Source organism: Columba livia, chromosome 2 (genome assembly GCF_036013475.1).
Source record: "Columba livia isolate bColLiv1 breed racing homer chromosome 2, bColLiv1.pat.W.v2, whole genome shotgun sequence".
Taxonomy (NCBI): domain Eukaryota; kingdom Metazoa; phylum Chordata; class Aves; order Columbiformes; family Columbidae; genus Columba; species Columba livia.
This window is the reverse complement of record NC_088603.1, coordinates 93,079,612-93,099,848: the sequence shown is the minus strand read 5'-3', so window position 1 is coordinate 93,099,848 and position 20,237 is coordinate 93,079,612. Positions and strand designations below refer to the sequence as shown.

The 20,237-nt window shown below is 41.1% G+C and overlaps 1 protein-coding gene across 2 annotated transcripts in view; it reads right to left on the bottom strand.

Moving 5' to 3' along the window:
- Positions 1-19,714, bottom strand: part of INO80C (INO80 complex subunit C) — a 36,999-nt gene extending 17,285 nt beyond the window's left edge. The window contains exons 1-2 of one of the 2 annotated variants that reach the window (XM_065052823.1): positions 19,215-19,714; positions 13,997-14,054 (exon numbers count right to left, since the gene is read on the bottom strand). In XM_065052823.1, coding sequence (XP_064908895.1) covers positions 13,997-13,999 — 3 coding nt within the window. In that variant the 5' untranslated portion in view covers positions 14,000-14,054; positions 19,215-19,714. The remainder of the gene's footprint in view (positions 1-13,996; positions 14,055-19,214) is intronic. The other variant, XM_065052822.1, reaches the window with a different exon arrangement.
- Between the last annotated feature and the right edge of the window lie 523 nt (positions 19,715-20,237).

Sequence of the window (20,237 nt, the reverse complement as noted above, 5' to 3'; positions counted from 1 at the left end):
AGTGATAACACAAAACATTATTTACAGCCTGTAGATTCCTCAGTGAACGATTACTGTACAGTGAAGGTAATCTTTAATTTTTAACAGTAGTCCAACAAATCTCTCCCAAATGTGCTTGCTTGCTTGGTCATGTAGGCTGGAAGACAGTTCATTCTTCAGCGTCATGTGTTGGGGCACACAAACAGGAATGAATTCAAATGCCCTTGGTAGGGCTATGAAGCAATGTCAGGTTCGTGAGCACAGTGAGGAAGCACCTGTCACCAGGATCACAAACTGTTCCATGTGTGCTCTCACCCCCAGTCACGGCCAGGGCAACTTCCCCTTCCTGTACAATTCACAACGAGTCCCCAGCACATTTTCCCTGCCCAGCCAGTCTCTTAGCTAACTCTCTCACTCCCAGTGTCCTAGGATAATCCCAGATGCGTTGCAGTAGGGCTAGAGAGAAAGTGTAACCATGGCCTGAATCTCTCGATAGCTTCCTTACAGCTTCTTGTTAACTGATGTTGTAACGTAAACATCCTTTACGGGGAGCTCAATATGCACTTCAAGGAGAGACAGTGAAGCAGCTTTTAATGGGCACTTTATAACTAAACTGTGTCTTTTAAACAGTGGTTTATGTAACTAGGGCTACAAGAAATTTGTGCTAAAATAGCCACTAAGCAGTCTGTATTCCTCCATAGGCTGTTGAAGATTAGTACAAAGACTCTGGAGTGGCTTCACATTTACAGGGTACACTTGCACTGGCAAATTCTGAAGGTGTGATTTCAGTACAGCTGAACATGCTTCTGCTAGGTTGTTTTTTTGTTTCCCAAATAACAAAAAAACCCCTAAAGACTGGAGCTAAGCCATGTTCATCCTTTCCCATCGATTCTTCTCTTGGCTGTTAACCTCCACAGAGGTCCATGATGTTACTTCCCTCCTCCTCTTCCTCCAGTATTCTCCTTAGCCAGGGATACAGCAACCTTGACTGGAACAGCATGTACTAAAAGTTGTAGACAGCAAGTCAAAGGCTTCTTATAGGACCACTTGTGCAATTTCACTCCTTCTATAAAGTTGTGTTTATGTGCTTTAGCTGAACTCTAACTACAACTACGGTGTGACAGGTTGGCAACCTCTATCCCTCCTGGGACAGACGGGAGCAATGATGAGGGCTGTCACTTCCCTTTCTGCTTTTCTTCTCACAAAACCATCTATTGAGCATTCAGTGCATTCCAGCTGGGTGGGACACAGTCCTCCCCACTATGTACTAGGACTGGGTGACAGTCACCGAGTGAAGAAGCTGGCCAAGGACTTCACTTGGTTCGGAGACAGCAAAAATTCAAGAGGGAGCACAAGGCCTGCAGCAAACACTCAAGAGTCCTCAGAGGTTTGTTGTAAGAGCAGCCAAGTCTGGGGAAGAGACCTGAGCTAAGCTTTGCTACCTTAACACTGGTTTCTTTTGAATAAAGCCAAACCCCAGGAATGAGCCTAGTTTGGACCATACTGTATACGCTGTCTGTACTGGGAGAAAACACACATTGGGAAGCTGCCAATACCAGTTTCAATCTTAGGTTTTGGTAGATCTATTAATTTTTTAAATATATTCTGTTCCAAATTCCCTACCGCAGATGTATTGGTTTTCACATGATTTCCAAAGATTGCTCCATCTGTCTGGTATTATTTAGGGAGAGGAGAAGCAAAACTTGTAGACCATGGAAGCTGAATTCTTTGTTTTGGCTATTTCTAAGTGGAATCAGCATTGTGGGGTTTGGGATGGGTGGCTGTGATGGGACTAAATACCAGGTGGAATTAGCTTATTATGAAAGTGCTTGTCTGAATCATCATTCTTTCTTTTTCTTTTCCTTTTGTTTTTTTCTCAGCAAGGATTAAAACTGCATAAAATAACTGATATATGCTGAAGTATCTTCTAATATCTACTTACTTTGGGAGTATATTCTCTATTTTTTTCATTATTTTAGACTAATAGGTTTTTAGAAAGTATAAGAAACATAAAAAAATACCAAACCTAAAAGTCAAAGATATAAATGTGTGCACTTCTGGCACCCTATCAGTGCATATCATGAATCTCATGGCTTAGGAAAAAAAATGGATATGCACATCACTGAAGGTATAATATGATAGTCAGTGGCCACTTTCTCTAGCTGTGACATTTTTACATGGTAAAACAGAATTTAAAAGTACAACGTAACTGAACAGTGTGTTGGTAAAGCAAAACAAGTGCGCACATAAATTCTGTAACAACTAGAAAGGGAACTTCAAGTTTTAAGTGAGCAAAATCAATACTGTAAGCACTGATTTTCTCTGGGTTTTTTTCTGCAAACCATTCATTAGGTATTCAGTTTTAACACTATACTGAGTACAGCAATTGCAGATTAAGGTGATTACATACGTAGTTTTCTGGTTTGGTTTGGTTTCTACATTCAGCATTTCTGTTATTCTGTCTTTGTCTTAAAGTGGTGACTAGGGAGTTGTACGTCACTATTGAACAATAAGTAACAAGAAGGATCTGGCTCTAAATCAAACCCTCACACTTGCTGATAACTTTGCCCCAAGCACCGCATTTGGCTGGCCGAGGAACCCACTTGTCTCCAACCTTTGTATGTGAAGCTCAATAAACAGCTTCAGTTATTTTAACTTACTTTTGGCAGCTGATTTGCATAATCACAATAATACCACAATAACATCCTTAATTTCACTGACACCGTTGTTTTAACTCAGCCTCAATAATGGTATTTGTCTAATTATTCCGCTAGAAGGTTACTTCTAAAGCAGCAATATCCAACTTGTATCACCTTACCTAGCTAAGTCCTGTGACATCCTAACAAAGTGCAGCATCCAGCCAGGGAAGAAAATGATAATTTCTAAAATAGAAAAGTATCTGTATTTTCACTAGCAGCCAATTACTGTGCGTGAGAATGTCATGTGGAAACAGAGCACAAATGTCAGTGGATGACAGCAGCAATGATATGAGCAGACTCTTCAAAATTGGGAGTAGACTTTGAATGTCAGCTGCTTAACACAGTCCCTGCTAATATTGCTCATCCTGGAACATATATAGAGCTGTTTGATTAAAATATTAGCCCTCACAGTATAACAAGCCTGGTACAGGCTCTTGCACATTCTGAATATTTAATTAGTTTAACCTTGCGTGATGACACAACAGGAGCCACTTAAATGTGAACACGTACACTCTGGCAGGCAGAAAATGCAGCTCTGTGTTGCTGGGAACAATTCACATAGAAAGGTGTCAGAATTAGACGTGCTCACCCTCAAGTTAAAATGACAGCTAAAAAATTTCTCATCACTGACATCATTAGCACAGTGTATTTCGGAAATCAAACTCACTGAAATCTCAATAATCATGTAAGACTGAAGAAACAGAACTCTCCTGAAAAATATTAACTCTCTCCACATCTGTGGTAGAAAGATTTGCTGGAAAGACTTAATCAGTAACATGTATAAACATGTCTTCCCCATCTGGTTGCATTTTACTGGTTCTTGGATTCAGCAGGAAAAACTTTTTCCTTCTTCCTTTCCACCCACTAAAATGAAGCCCGATACAATTTCCCCAGCCTTTTCTCTCACATTTTAGGAAAGCTCTTCCTTCACAAGAGGTTCTACCTTATTTTGGGGTAGGACAGAAGAACATTTCAGCTTGAAAATGTTCAAATGCCAGGAAGGAAAAAAAAAATCTTGCATACTAACAGAAAAATTTGTTCCACAGGGTGCTGAAAAACTCAATTTACTTAACAAAAAAACCAAACCTGAGCAGTAGCCAGCTGAGAACAGGTATTAAGTACAGTACAAATCAATGTCCTTGATTTTAAGCAGCTAGTAGGGTGGGCAAAACAGCCATGCATACAGTGTGAATTGTGGGTAAATCCATTTAAGTCAATGGGTTCATCACTGCCAACTCATCTTAAAAGACAAGCTTCCTGGTACGGGTTTCTGCTTCCATTGACATCAAAAGTAAATCTCTCGAATGCCCGACAACAATAATATTTTTGTTTAAATTACTACATTGACCTCAGATGCTGATGCTGCTTTTGCTTATAAAGACAGCTGAGGGAGGGTTGTTAAAAACAAACATAACAACACAAAGCTTGAGATTAGATTGTTGAATTATTATAATAATGGTTTGTAACTCCAAGTACATGTCACTCAGTGTACTTCAGCTTCTTCTAAGCATTCCCCTGAGGACTTCTGAGTCACGTGTCAAACTCCTCTTCTGTGCAAGACTTGCGAAATCTGCCCTTCCTAAAGCAGCAGTTCTTTCCCTCTAACTTGCTGAGTATTTCTGCTGAGCATCAAGAGGTAATCAACTATGCCAATTAACTCCAAACATAGGACTAAAATTTAGAAATAATCTCACCTGTTGGTGAGATATATAAGACGGAGGGGCAAGGTGTTTGAAGCAGGACATGGAAGACATTTCAATTGCAATCTAAATAAATAAAGATAACACATAAAGACACCCATGCTGTCCAGAAAGCAATCTGTACATTATGGTTTAGAACTTTTACACTGCTGTTCTGAGGTGAGTTAAAACATCTTATATTCCAACTGCTTTAGGAAGGCTGAATAGAAATTTACTCATGCACTAAAAGATTGGACTGTCACCAAGTGATGGATGGCTTTTCTACGTTCTCTGTAGGGCATTTCAATACCATAGACTCCAAGTGCTCTTGATTAAAAGGCGACATTCTCATTTAGGGTCCCGTCACTGCCTGAGCTTCAAACCATTATCATTCACCTGCACTGGTGCTTTCAGTGACAAAATACTTAGCAAAATGTAAAAAATACTAATTACTTCAGTCACTTTGATAGAGGTATAAAACACCCTAAAGCAAAGCTCTATTACACTGTGTGAGGGTTTGAATTCAAAATTAAAAATCCAGCCAAAGGGAGAATAAGATTTTAACTACATTCCCACCTCTCAAACATTTCTTGAAAACCTGGGGGGAAAAGACTTAGCAATTTCATAACACAACAACTCCCTTCTTACCGGTACTGCTCACTTAAGAAAAAAGAAAAAAATCCAGAAAACCTCAGAATTATTTGGTTCTCTTTAAAATTATTAAACTTTCAAACACAGAAAGAGGCTAACAAGCTTTAGTAAAAAGCTCTGAGTTCTTCTCAAGAGATTTTAGATGCCAAACACGTTTTTCCATTTAAAACTTTCAAGCACTATGACAGACAAAGTTTTATGACTTACAGATATTTCAAGGAAAAAAAATACTGTTTTCTATGGGGAAAAGCCTCAAATAAAATGTAAGTGGGACGCAACTGTGAATAGCTTCCCACTATCCCAGAAAAGCTTGGTTTAATCTGCATTTGCCACAAAGCTCCCTTTGGCTTAAATAATTGCAAAGGATCTCTCACTTTCAGATTTCATTTGGTGGACTGGGACCACTCCTTGTTTATAATGTTTGACAGTTTTCTTTATTAAGAAAATTGGAACTTGGGCAAATTCATAGGCTGAACGGCATGCTGAAGCAGCTCTGGAGCTAAAAATGTCAGTATATACGGAGTGAAAAAGCACGTGTTAGTTCATACTTTCACCAAGGGTAAAACAGAGCCCAGGTAACAGAATATTTTGATTCCCCAAGAGAAAAAAGTGTCTTCTAAATTGATGGGCCTTACGACTGAAAATGGATGGAAGCATACTAGCAAAAAAGACTAGAGTAAATCACAATTGAATTTTTATGAAAACTGCCAGTACATTCCTTTCTCTATCAGAAAAACTCAATTCAGTCAAGGACTTCAGCTACACTGCTTCTTAAAGTTTAAAATACATCATTTGATACAGAACAGTTAAGGTCAAAGTATTTCAGGAGAAAAGACTGGAGGATTACAATATGCTCATGTGCCGTTAACATTGTAATGCTGCTCAGGGAGTGCATCAAAATCCTTCTGTCCAATATCGGGCTTCAGCCAAGGTAGGAGAAGGATCCAGGTCCATTCATCTGTGTGTGACTGAACCAGGGACGAGATAAACAGAAAGATATCAGCTCCTATGGCCGACAGGAAAGCAATTCCATTCTGCAAAAAATACTCAGTTTCCTGATTCTAGTTTATTCTGTAAAACATTATCCATTTTCACAGGAAACAACGTTTGAGAAACTTGCAAAACCAAAACAACATTTCTTCAGGAAAAGGCGATAATTAGTTTCAAGTGAAGACGTGATGTATCTTTCTTCCAGAGCTCCTACTCTATTTTTCTTAGGAAAAATAGACCTGAATTTGAATAGTAAATTTTACATTCAGATGTTAGGGCTAACTGGTAAACAGATACAGAAAACAAAACTTCACTTTTGTATTTTCCCTGTTTTTTTGCACATTTTGGCACTTCATTCTGTCTCTCTTGTCACTTTAAGTAGATAAAAATCCTATTTCTATCACGTTTCTGCTAACTACACCTACTGCTGCCACGATGCATTAGTACATACTAGCAGTCACACTGAGAAGGCTTAGCACTGCACTCTAAAGTAACTCAGAAGACATTTCTTCCATTTGTGTCCAAGTACTTAAGAGTATCACACCCAGACACAATATCAAAAAGACAAATGTTAGCTCCAGTGACGTATGGAACATTCCACTTCTAAAGCAATGGAGAATAAAAATATTCTTTCTACAAACCTTCAAAAAGTTATCAAAAGCATAACATATCAGAGAGCAGTAATTGAATCAGACACTCCAAAAGTCTTTAAATGAGGACAAGAAAAAAACCTATACTATAGTTTTCAAAAATCTTCAGATTATAAATGTCATCCTTACTGTTTGTCTCATATTATGGGACAAAAAAATTCTGGCCGAACATGCCCTGAATACTACATCCACTTTCCTTCATCTAGCAAACTCAACACCAACCATTCCTGCTTTGAATAGCACACCAGGTCTTCTGTACTCCGCAAAATTGTAGGTGCATTATCCTATGGATACCTACATTTAACTGGATAATGAAAAAAACCTGGTGACCAAACCCAAAGAAACACATGGCAAATTCTAATTTACATGAAAATAAAGTAATACAAGTATCTATTGAAGACTATTTTGAGGCTGCTCAGGAGGAAAAGGAAGGAGAGAGTTGTATAGTAATGCTAATTTCAAGTCAAATTTCTGAATTATCCCTGCAGAAACATTTTACAACTAGGTGCTTGTTTACTCAACTATATAAGTTCTGTGGCCATACACTTCACCCTGATACTATATATTGAAGTTGAGGAACTACAGCACATCTGAAAAGCACTAGACAGTTCAGTGGCTTGAATATAAACTTGTATCCTGACTACCTTTTCTTGCTGGACTTGAAACAGAACTGTTGAAAGACTTACTTTTCCACTACATTAGAATTAGAGAAGTTTTGGTATCACATTCACGATTCTAGGTATGAGGGAAACCTAGTATTTAATATTTTGTGATGGGCCTAAAGGGATATTTTGAGAGGTTTCCCACAATAAATTATTTATCAAATAAAAAAAAATACCATCTGGACAGATAGAAAGGAGAAGGATTAAAAGGGCAGTTCTGTGGCTGCAATAAAAAATGCAATTCTGGCTGCAAAAAATACGTTTAACAAAAATTAAGGAGAAAATGGGATTTCTGACTTGAGAAAATTAAGGGTCATTAATGTAAGACTCAGTCTAGAACTGCTAATTCTAGACTACATAAACAAAGATCATCAACTTAAGGAACAGGACTTTCCCGATAGCTATTTTGGTTCAAGGAGCCCAAACACGCTGTGCACGTGTCAAGGAAATATTCCTATTCCGGTTTGTTGATTTTAAGAGTTAATTTTGCTGTAAGAACATTGTGCTGTTCCTCCCAGGGAAAAACAGTTCTACTAAAACACAACCACTGTTACGGCGTAGGGGAATTAATACTGTCTACGTGTAGTCATTGAGTTTTTAGGCTTCATTAACACACACTGTGGGGAAAAGTACCCAACTCAGGGACCCTGACCGACCTATGGAAGAAGCGTACGACTGTTCGTCTAGGGAGAGCGCACCACCTTAATCACATAAATCAGTCAGCTGTCTGAAACAAGACATGGTTAACACTGAATCACTGGGGCTGGATGTGGTCTCAGAAGGTGACTGGCCCACCTCCTGCTCAAAGTGAGGTCAACACTGACCTTGGACCAGGCTGCTCTGGGCTTTGTCCTGGCAGCTCTTGGACACCTCCAAGGACAGAGACTCCATAGTTCTCTGGGCAACAATCCATCTCCCTAGTTAGAAATCAATATCCTATAAAACAGAAAATACTGGGTTTATTAACAAAAAGCTCTTTTGGTCATGAGCAGTCACATAACTCACATTAATTACTGCCCTAATTTCTGCATGTTCCATTTCAGCAGTATTTTGCTGTAGGCCTGTTGGTTTCAGGCCATAAATGAAAAAAGTTTCTAGGTCGAGGGGTCACCTTTTATTAAATGTACCTGTTTACCTGGAAAATTCAGACAAGCTTCTGGATGGACTGCATACCAATACACCACTGACTCAAAGACAGTCTGTTTTTATGGCACATAACTTTCATGCAGTTTCCTATAGGGTTTTAACTCCCTCCTGCTCTCTCCTAGGTGATGAGTGTTTTCATAATAGTCTCTCCTTTCGCTGATTAACATCTCCTGTACTCCTGGGATGCCATTAAGCTTTTCTTCAAAGATGGTCTATTTGATACATACCTAACCAAACTCTAAGCAGTTGTTCTGTATTTAGCTCGGGAAGTTGCCCTTTCATTTCCAGATTTGAAAGATTTGTATGCTTGAAAGCTTATTTGATTTTTCCAGCTGTAACACTTAAGTGACACTACCCATAGCTGTAAACTTTGTTTAATTTACGCAGAAACTATCATAGACATCTCCGCCTTTTCTGCCCTTTTTCTCATTCTTTTGCTAACTCAGAAAAGCATAAATCTGAGGAAGCAGTAAATAAGCCTGTTATGATAAGCATACTGCATCCTTATGGACACAAGGGTATGTAGAGCTACAAGCAGGCCAACACTGTAAGGGCAGAAAAGTAAAAAAACTAACTCGCTCGAAACCATGTAGAAGATTTCACCTCTAGACCTGTGGATGTTTGCAAAATGAGGTGTCTTTTTACATTATGCCAGATTTTGTGTAATTCACATATTAGGCAGGTTGTGCATGGAAGCACACAGAAGTGCAAGATTTTCTCTGTTTAATGAAAATTAAGGTCATATGATAGAAAATAAATCGTTATTCCCTGTTTAATAAATTATAGAAGGGCAACAAAGATGATTAAGGGAGTGGAGCATCTCCCTTATGAGGAAAGGCTGAGGGAGCTGGGGCTCTTTAGCTTGGAGGAGACTGAGGGGTCACCTCATTAATGTTTACAAATATACGAAGGGTGTCACAAGGATGGAGCCAGGCTCTTCTCGGAGACAACCAATGATAGGACAAAGGGTAACGGGTTCAAACTGGAACACAAGAGGTTCCACTTAAATTTGAGAAGAAACTTCTTCTCAGTGAAGGTGACAGAGCACTGGAACAGGCTGCCCAGGGGGGTTGTGGAGTCTCCTACTCTGGAGACATTCAAAACCCACCTGGACACATTCCTGTGTAACCTCATCTGGGTGTTCATGCTCAGCAGGGGGATTGGACCGGATGATCTTTTGAGAACCCTTCCTAACATTCTGTGATTCTGTGACAGATATGATACTGGATGCCTTTTTCATGTGCTAAATCCTAGCAATGGCTTGCAATGCTTTACAGAAGGATTTTTCTTTTAGTTGCCCAAAAAGCTCCTTATCCACAGCACAGTCTTATAATCAACAAGGACAATTTTTTTCCTAAGTCACCCAGCACTTACATCCTGAGGCAGGATGATTCAAACCATGTAACTACAGATATTCACCCCTCCCAGTATGATAGACTCCACAGTTTAATTATGTATTACTCACAAAATAGTTTCCTTCTATCCATTTCAAAGTTGTTGCTTGAATTAACAGTGATGTATTTTTTTTTACAGCATAAATGCATGTTATTAGACTGCATGACTATATGTTTTTTTGGCTAGAGTTTCGGAAGGAAATGATTTCTGATCCCTGTTTGCACAACTGTGCATTTTGGATTAAAATTATCATTAGACAAAACACGTAACAGAAATAAATACCTAAAATATGTAAGCAGACCATTTTGACAACTGCGTTCAATACCAGTCTACAGAGTTGTCCTCTGTGGAACAAACAGAACCTCCATCCCCAGCTGTAGAGGAGAAAACATCTCCACACTCCCCTCCCACCACACCAGCCCGGTGTTTAGAGAGGGTGTGCCTGGGGAAAAAGAGGATTTGAATGCCCCCTGGCAGCGTCAGGGACAGGACTAACTCCAAGTGGACGACATGGCAAGCACTTGTATCGACAGGTGATAAAAAAAGCAAGTATCAGGGCCGTAAATGTGACTTCTGTTCAACTTTTGAAAGACAGGGTTTAGTACCTGCTTTCAGAAAGGCAGATGTTCATGGTTCTGAATCCCAAGTGGAAAGAGATGCCTATATCTTCAGGGAGAAGTGGAATTAGGACTAGGGCCTAGTATTTCCTGCTAGCTTACTTTGGTGGCATCTCACAGAGCTTGCTGGAGTTTGTAGAATCAGTTTTATGGTACTTAGAGGCTGATACTTACTCTCCAGGCCTTCCCACAGGCAGGGACACTGGATCTACTAATGAATCAGACCTTGAACTGCTCCAGTTTTCATTCAGTTTGTTACGGAAAACTAATAAAACCTGCAGTTAAGAGTCTCTTAGCTCGTGAAATAGCTCACTTGTAGCATAAGAGTGGTTTTCCTTGCCATGTGGTCCTTTTTCTTCTTTGTGCTACCTCTGACACCTGTTAGACATCCCTGTGAATCAGCCCAGTTCACCAGTGCCGCAGGAGATGATGCAGCTTCCCGGGAGAGGGGGAAGCTTTGGCAAGCCACTCTTCTGACCAATGACCTCTATCAGTGGCTGAGCAGGTCTGGTGTGACGCAGGCAGCAGGAGCACGTAGCTGAGACTTGTGGAGGTGGGAAAGAGTGAAGAAGACAGGAGGAGACAGGGACTCTTTCCTTTTTGATCGTGAGAAGCCAACAGGTTGCCTAATTGTACCTCCTGAGGTTGCAGGTGTGCATTGCAGTGAGGCAAGACATGCTGTTCATGGAAATTAATTATGCTGCGAGGACCAGGCATATTTCACAACACGGAGTGTCACAATTTTTATGGCTTTCTGTAGGTCTAAATGAATTGCCAATGTCTCCATTCTGTCTTCTTGGAATGCTTAAAAAAATGTGTTCAACACTCTCCCAGGCTACCAAATTAATATTTCTATTAGCATTTCTAAGCCAAAATTAATACATTTATATAACTACTAATGTCTTGCTAAAGCAAGAATTGAAGTAATTACCAAACAGAAGCATTACACTTTACAAAAATGTGAAAAACAGTCTGACACCTCTTCAAATCTGCAATATCTAGACAGTTACGTTATTCCAAGTTTTCTTTCATTAATCTGAACCCTTTTATGTATTAAATGGATTCTGAGATTGCTTTTTAGGAGCGCTACCTCTCAGACAAAACGGCATGCTAAAGCACATGCATGCAATGTTTTAGATTGCCCTTTCTCTTTCAAAAAATAACCTATTTTATCTCCTTATGACAGAAGTGAACCATCTTTATTATCCCTCCTAAGTTTCTTGGAAGTTTATTAAGAACCCGGAAATGAAGTGTGATCATAGTAAGACTCTCCATTTTCTGTTAGCTAAAGGAAAAAATAAAATTCTCTACTCGGATAAGGGGAGAAGGGTAGAAAAACCATGACACCAGCATATTGATGCCTGTAGTAAAAGTCAATACACATATGCTTTTGCCTTTCTACAACATAACACATCTGTGTTTACTCTAAATCTAAAACTAATCACATTTGGTTGGGGGGTTGGTAATTCTCTGAGACTGGCATAGACTGGCTTGGAAATTCACATACTTTTATGATTACAGATCATCTAAAGCCTTCAATATGTGATAAATGTCAGGCAAAGTCAATTCTTGGCTCTAAGTTGTGACAGTTTCCCTTTTAATCTATATTACCCTAAAAAAGCAACTTTTTTTTTTTTTTAATAAAGCTAAATGTGAAACACACATAACTTTTGCCAGATTCCCCAACAAAATCTGCTAATTATCTTTAAATTATAATTTTTTCCCCATCAGGGACTGGAGGGATTCTCATTCTTTAACAGATTTGATTTCAAATGTGCAAGTGACAAAAACTGGTACCTCAGGATAATCCTGGCTCTCATTAGCGGACTGCCTGAAAATAAGCTGTTTTTTTGGGAAGAGTACAAAAAACCCCATGAGAGAAGAGATGCTCATTTTTTCAGTTGTTCACTGTCTGCTTTGTTGCAGAAATTATCTTTGTAGTCACATGTTTGAAAGGATTAGGAGATGTAAGCAGTGACCCCCTGAGTCTTTCACGCAGAGACCAGAGAGTTTGGGGGATTTTTAGTACTCTGTGGTGTGGTCACATGCGGTGTGACGCCAAAGCACGTTACCTATCTGTGGGACAACTATCCCAATATAAACATTTCCTGATAAAACTCTTAATAAGAGACAACAATTTGTTTTAAACCGGCTGAGCTAGTTTTGTAAGAGCCAAGACTCTTTGGTAGGGTTGTAAATAAGGGTGCAAGTGGCTGAACTTGAAGAGCTCACCTCAGCAGTTCTTATCCGTAACTACCAATCAGCTGCACCGTACCATGATATCTATGCTCCATCCAACGAAAATGTCATTCAAATCAATTTCATTAGGTTTGAGTTAACATCCCCTGGGAGTACATTAAAGATATTGTTCCAGGCAAGCACTATCTTCAGATTGGTACTGCTTCATTGGATAAATTAATATATTTTCAGTTACTGTCATAACCTTAAGGGCTACAATGATACTAAAAAAAAAAAAAAAAAAGAAAAGTGTCGTCTAGACCATAATGATGTGATAGCTTTTTAATAAATGGGCAAATACATATGTACTCACATGTCCCTATTACCATGCTCTAACAGGGTCCTGCTGTCTCTTTCAGGGCAGAAGGATTGGTAGAAATGCAACCTTATTACATTTCTGACTACAAAGGAAAATCCCACTTCTCTGTTATATAAAGTCTTACCTGGAATAGTGCTGTAATAATCAGAGTAAGTTCAGTGTTACACTGATTGGAGTAAGTCTGTAAACAAGGTCTAAATTTGCGAGTAGGTAATTTTTAATTTCAGCTCAGAAAGTTATTTCACTGTGATGTACCAGAAGACCCTCTTGTCCTAGAACACACTAAGAGCAGCAGTTCGGCTCAGTAGTTGTAGTGGTACTGACTGATTCTGCAGTTAAACTCATGCTCCCTAACCTTTCAGGAAATTGCAGCCAGATCAAATGGACTCTTTAAAACAAAGTTATTTTAAAATTGATTTGATGGTCTCCTACACACAGTGATAAGGCTTGAAAAACAGCAGAACAGGAGAACTGATCAGATTTACTCATGGTTTACAGTCCAATTCCATGCCATTTACATATTAGGGTAAGCTGTCTTTACTGGACAGATTTTGAATACATTACAGTAACCATGTTTATACACATATATTTAAGCCTTCTTGTTGAACATACAGCTGTCTATCAGAACACTAATCTGATGATCTTCAGGTTACTATATAAAATATCATCGTTCAGTTACATTTAAAATAAAAATTGAGTTCTAAGTGTATCTCAGAATCATTTGTTTTATTTTCATGTTGTGCATGAGAGGACCTTATTTAAGAGGACAACAACTTTAAACCATTTGGACTTCTCTATTCTCTAATATTGTGTATAGCTTCTGTTTTTAAGCATACAACATGAGATACAGAAAGTGTGAAGTACACATACAAGAGCTAGTTACATAAAATGAAGGTTGCCAGTTGCACTGCTGCAATATTCATTATTATACAGATAAAATCAATATATTTAATAATTTAATTCTTATATACCATTGCAGAAGAGGAAGTTCAGTCTTTGTTTTCTAAATGTTGTCAAGACCTGCTGCTGCTACAACAATAGAGAGGAAGGAAGCAAAGAGCATTCTCTAAGTACTTCTGTAGTTTATAGGGCAGTTTACATCAGTTCGAAATGTAAGATGAACCATGAGGCAATTCTCACATGTCTAAAGTTGTTTCACAAGTAATGTAAGCAAATATGCATTTAGCAATTTTCTCTCCTTAATTGTCCTCTGCCAAAATCAAACATATTTTTTCTTTTTTCCAGCTCATTTTCTATCTCACTGCAAATTCTGTCTTTTAAGCTTGCTAGATGCCATAGGTAAGCATTTTCTTTCATCAATTACATCTTGATGTAGAACATATTCTTTAAAAAGTTTCCTGTTGCTGTATAATCTGTAAAAATAATGGTGTCAACAGTAAGGTAGAGGAATGGTGGCATTTAAAGATCAATGTCAAGATTCTACCCAGGGTTAAGTGTTAGTAATTAAAAAGACAGGAGACCTGAAGACAAGTCTGCAGAAGAGCCAGCGATGGAGCTGAACCAGCACAGCAGCTATTGGGAATCAGTGGGAAAGGATATCTAACTGAATGGTGCTACGTAAAATACTGAACAACATTGGTTTTGACACACGAATGTTACCATTTAATATACATAACAATCCTCGGCATTAAAAATCTTCTGCTACAGTAAAGATCGGGCTATTTTTAAGTGGCACAACTGCATGGGAGTAATAATTGTGTAAGGCTAATGAAACTGATGTAACCAATTTGCAATCATGCTTTCCTGTAAACTTGCTTTTAATTTTGCATTTGGTAAATACAGGCATTGTATCCAAAAAGCATATTTCTCCTTCTGTAGACATGATTGACAAGATCTATGTGCAATATGCTTCCAAAACAAATATTACTCAATACCTTTGGGCTGGTAACTCATACAAACGATGGGAATGTTTTTTGGTAATGTCCTAAAGTGTATCTGAGAGAAAGTAGCAATTCTTATGGTGGAGAAACATAATCAAAATCAGGTTTATAAAAATCTGTATGCTGTATGATAATTGTGCCTTCTTGTAGGAAACACACAGCTACTCAAACTAGTTGATTACATTGCTATACTTAAGCAAATGTGTTATATAAAAAAATAAACACATTTTTGAAATCTACAGTTCTACCAGAGCAGCGTATCTGTCAGGGCGAGCACTGCGATAGCTACTTGTGACATAAAGCACATGAAATGAAAACAAACTATGTGATTTGCAGAACTTACAAAACCCCCTTTTTGTTTAATTCCACAGTGATGAAATCACAGATGTGGGTAAATTCGCAGTTGGCACAACACAAAGTTTATTTTCACATAGGCCAGGCACAAGTTTCTCAGCAGCAGTTACTGGTTAATACAACGGCAAGTCCTCAGATCCCAAGTTGATCCCTGCAAGTAGTTACAAAGTTCTTGGCAGGGATCCTCTTACCTATAGTTTGCTCGTTAACCAAGGAAATAATTCACTTTCTCTGTTTCACAATGTCAGTTTACTTAAAATAAAAATCATTTCATGCTAAGCTATGACATTGTATATTTGGCTTGCAAAAGGCTGAAAACAGCCTGCAAAAGGGTGTTAAAAATATCAAAGAGGTTGATTATGAGAGTGAACAGCCAGAGGAGTAACAAGTGCTACCTCAGACCTGTGCTGAAAGTGTTAAAGGTGTGCACCTATCAGACCACCAGATGAATGTTTGAAGTATTAAAATAAAATAAAAATCCCACAATGACTCATTATATTATATATTCAGAAAAAGTATGGATAATCTAGTCTTCGATTGGCTGGGGCACTTAGAGATTGGATAAATTACAAAAGAGAGCATCAAGTGCTTGTTGACTGGCTTTATTCTGAATAGTTCAGCAAACTAAAATTACTGAATGTTTCATTGTCACAGGTTTCCTTATCCAGAAAAAGTGCATTACTCAGCAATTAACTAAGGACTTCATAATGACTTCTGGAGTTTAAGATTAAATAAGGCACTGCACAAGAAAGTACCCAATGATCAATGTTTCTAACTCAAAGAAATGCAAAGCTCCCACTTAATTTGTTTGAACTAGCTTACTCCAGAGCTAGTCAGCAACACTGAATGTGATTGCTAGAAGGTGAATGAGCTGTTTCTTGTCCCGTTCCTGAGGTTACACATTTTCTGAGACTCATTTTTCCTTTTCCTTATGGGATTGATCTGCACTGCTGAGGTCAATGAAAATGTATGCTGACTTGGACATAATGTTGAGAAATTACTCCTTTCTCCACTGAAATCACTTGTGAGAAGAACTGCAAAAACTATTTATCACACACTGTCAAAACTCAGTTTCAGTAAGAAATCATGGATTATCCCGGTAATAGTGGAAGCTGTCCACAGGACTAAGTTTGCTGTGAACTTCAGAAAATAGTATGTGACTGAAGGGTTTGGGGAAGTTTATTTTTTTTCAAATATAAAAGATTTTACATGCATTTACATTATATATTAGTATATAATGCTTTATCTCTGCAACAGACATACACACACGTGCACACATGCACAGAGCAGTCCTCTCCATGCTGGAAAATCCAGACTGTTGCCTCTAGCAGACCTTGAAAAAGTTGTGAAACGTGACCATGCAAGGCAGTAATTTTTCGCAGTTTCAGTGCAGTTTGTTTAGCTACATTAAGCCCTACGGTTCATACTGCCTCTCCTAGGGATAAGCCCACCAGAAAAGGAAAAGAACCTACGTAAATGCCACAGGGCGAAAACAAGTGTTACAAGAGCATCGTTCAGAATGAGGAAGGGCTTGAGTCTGTGTCCTGGCATGTTTACAATGGCCTTCAATTGTCTGGAGAGAAGATCTGCTGAAAAAATGAAGAAGTGGTCCCCTCATCTGATGACTCATGTGAAAATAAGCAATCTAACTGGCAGAAGAGCATACTTTGTAGCTACATAACTGCTACAGTTCATGAAATATTACTGAGAAGAATAATTTCTAGAGAAAAAACAAAACAAAGCAACACAACAACCAAAAAAAACACAACCAACCAACCAAAAACACAAAAAACCCAAACAAAAACACAAAACAAAACCACAAAAAACAACAACAACCATTTTTTACAAGCCTTTTCAACCAGTTTAGCTACCAAAATATTTCTGAAAGAAGTAATACAAGGCACCTAAAGCCTAAGGCCAACGGCATCCTGGGGTGTATTAGAAAGGAGCTGGTTAGTAGGTCGAGAGAGGTTCTCCCCCCCCTTTACTTTGCCCTGGTGAGACCACATCTGGAATATTGTGTCCAGTTCTGGGCCCCTCAGTTCAAGAAGGACAGGGAACTGCTGGAGAGAGTCCAGCGCTGAGCTACGAAGATGATTAAGGGAGTGGAGCATCTCCCTTATGAAGAAAGGCTGAGGGAGCTGGGGCTCTTTAGCTTGGAGAAGAGGAGACCGAGGGGTGACCTTATTAATGTTTATAAATATATAAAGGGTGAGTGTCATGAGGATGGAGCCAGGCTCTTCTCTGAGACAACCAATGGTAGGACAAGGAGTAATAGGTTCAAACTGGAACACAAGAGGTTCCACTTAAATTTGAGAAAAAACTTCTTCTCAGTAAGGGTGACAGAGCACTGGAACAGGCTGCCCAGGGAGGTTGTGGAGTCTCCTTCTCTGGAAATATTCAAAACTTGCCTGGACACGATCTGTGTAGCCTCATCTAGGTGTTCCTGCTCTGGCAGGGGGATTGGACTAGATGATCTTTTGAGGTCCCTTCCAGTCCCTAACATTTTGTGATTCTGTGATATACACACTGACTCTGAACCTCTTCCATGGCTTAATTTTGGAGTACGAGATGCTCATGTACGAGTACCTCATGATCAAGGGGCAGACATCATCAGCTGGGATTGCCTCTGTGGAGCTCACAGTGGTGTCACACAACGCATACAAGCTCTTCTACCCACCGTGACTGGGGGTAGGAGGTTAGGAGAAAGTCACATTAAGAGCCCTTCTCCTTCCCCTGACCCCATTCCCAAAAACTCGGGCTCTGAGGTTACGTCTTCATTTCCCATTTAACTCTTAGGTCCACTTAGCTCAAGTGAGAGAAGGCCATAATGCAAAACTGCGTTTGAGCTGCATGCAAAAGAACTAGCAGCTGTTAAATTGTGCTCGTTTATGTACTAGTCCCCCCTCTGTGACAGATCAACTAGCACAAATTAAAATAATCATCATGCACAATTAGAGGCTTGTGCTCATACAGGACTCAAGTGTGGCATAACGTCAGTTACAAAGGAAACTACTGAAGCATGGAAAAAAAAAACTAACAACTGCAAGATGGCTTGATCAGAAAGCGTCAACACATACAATCACAGAATCACAGAATGTCAGGGGTTGGAAGGGACCTCAAAAGATCATCCAGTTCAATCCCCCTGCTGGAGCAGAAACCAGATGAGGTCGCACAGGAACGTGTCCAGGTGGGTTTTGAATGTCTCCAGAGAAGGAGACTCCACAGCCTCCCTGGGCAGCCTGTTCCAGTGCTCTGGCATCCTCACTATAAAGTTTCTTCTCATGTTTAAGTGGAACCTCCTGTGTTCCAGTTTGTACCCATTGCCCCTTGTCTTATCATTGTTTGTCACCGAGAAGCGATTTTAAACACAGTTTTAACTCAATCTGGGTTAAGCTTTGCTTCTTCATTACACATCCATTTAGAGAAAGCATGAGAACTATACTAGCGGTCTAGTTCTTTACACCGAGAGGACACAACCTCCGCGCCACCGGGGGATGAAAGAAGCGGCCTGACACTCGAGCGCTCAGGGGCCTGGAAAGTAACTGCCGACTCGAGGGCCACGGGAGCCCCCTGCTTAGCGGCAGGGACCCGGCGGCCGGCCTTTCCCTGGGCCCCAGCAGCTTCCAGTACGGCCACAGGCGCGACTGCCGAGGAGGCGCGGCAAGCCCGGCGGGAGAAAACAGCGCGGCCAGAGCAGCTCAGAGGCCATAGTCCCTACAGGGGGACAGACGGTAGCGGACACACGGTACCGGACACACGGTACCGGACACACGGTACCGGACAGTGCGCCCCGCCCCCAGCCACGCCCCAACCGCCTTCCCCAGCCGCACGCGCGCTGCCGTTACTCCTCCCGCGAGCATGCGCAGAAGGGCGGGCGGGAGGGGAAAAGGTGGTCGCGGCGCACGCGCGCTGGCCGCCCCGCCCCCATTACCTGCGAGGCGCTCGGCCCCGTCGCTTTCTTTTTCTTGGCGGGGCCGCTGCCGGTGCCCGGGCTCGCCGGCCGCTTCTTGCTACGGGATGGGGCGCCGGCAGGAGAAGAGGCCGCCGCGGGGATCAAAGCCGCCATTTCTCCCCGCCGCGGCCGGGCTGATCACGCCGGTGGGCCGGAACCAGGAGCGACCGTTCCCCCCTCCCCCTCCCGGGCCGCCGGGCAGCCCCGCGCAGGCGCAGTGGCGGCGCGGGAGGTGTTCTGCGGCGGGGCAGGCGGGCATGCGCAATAGCGGCGGCGCGACCTTCCCCTCCCCCCGGCCCGGGGGCTGTCAGGGTGGCCGTTAGCGAGGGGGATGTCGAGGCGGTTATGGCGGTTCGTTCTCCCCTTGTGAGGGTTTCTAGCGTGGGCGGGCAAGCCCGGTGCTGTAGCACCTAGGGTGAAGCCCATGGGAAGCAGCCCGCCTCCTCATTGCCTCCCCACCCGGCCTGCGCTGGCCCGGGCCCCCGAGGGAGCTCAGTTCACCCTGCCTGGCTGCGCGGCCCCGGGCTCGGCTTGGCCTGTCTGCGTGCGAGGTGACAAAATGTGGCTGGATTTGGGAGGTGATGGGTGTGCAAGGCTAGAAAGAGTGCTGTTGCTGAGCCCCAGATGTCGCAGAGGCTTTTGAGCCCTGCAGTGTGCAGCGTTTGGGAAGTGTACAATAAAAAGCTGTGTAAGACTTGACTGGTGAGGCTGCATCTGGACTACTGTGTCCAGTTCTGGGCTCCCTAGTTTAAGAAGCACAAGGAATTACTGCAGGGGGTCCAGTGATGGGCTACAAAGATAATGAGAGATGTGGAGCATCATTCTTACAAGGAGAGACTGAGAGAGCTGGGTCTGTTCAGCCTGGAGAAGAGAAGGCTGAGAGGGGATCTTATAAATGTTTATAAATATCTCAAGGGTGGATGTCAAGAGGAAGGGTCCAGACTCCTTTCAGTGGTGCACAATGATAGGATGAGGGGCAATGGGCACAGACTGAAGCACAGG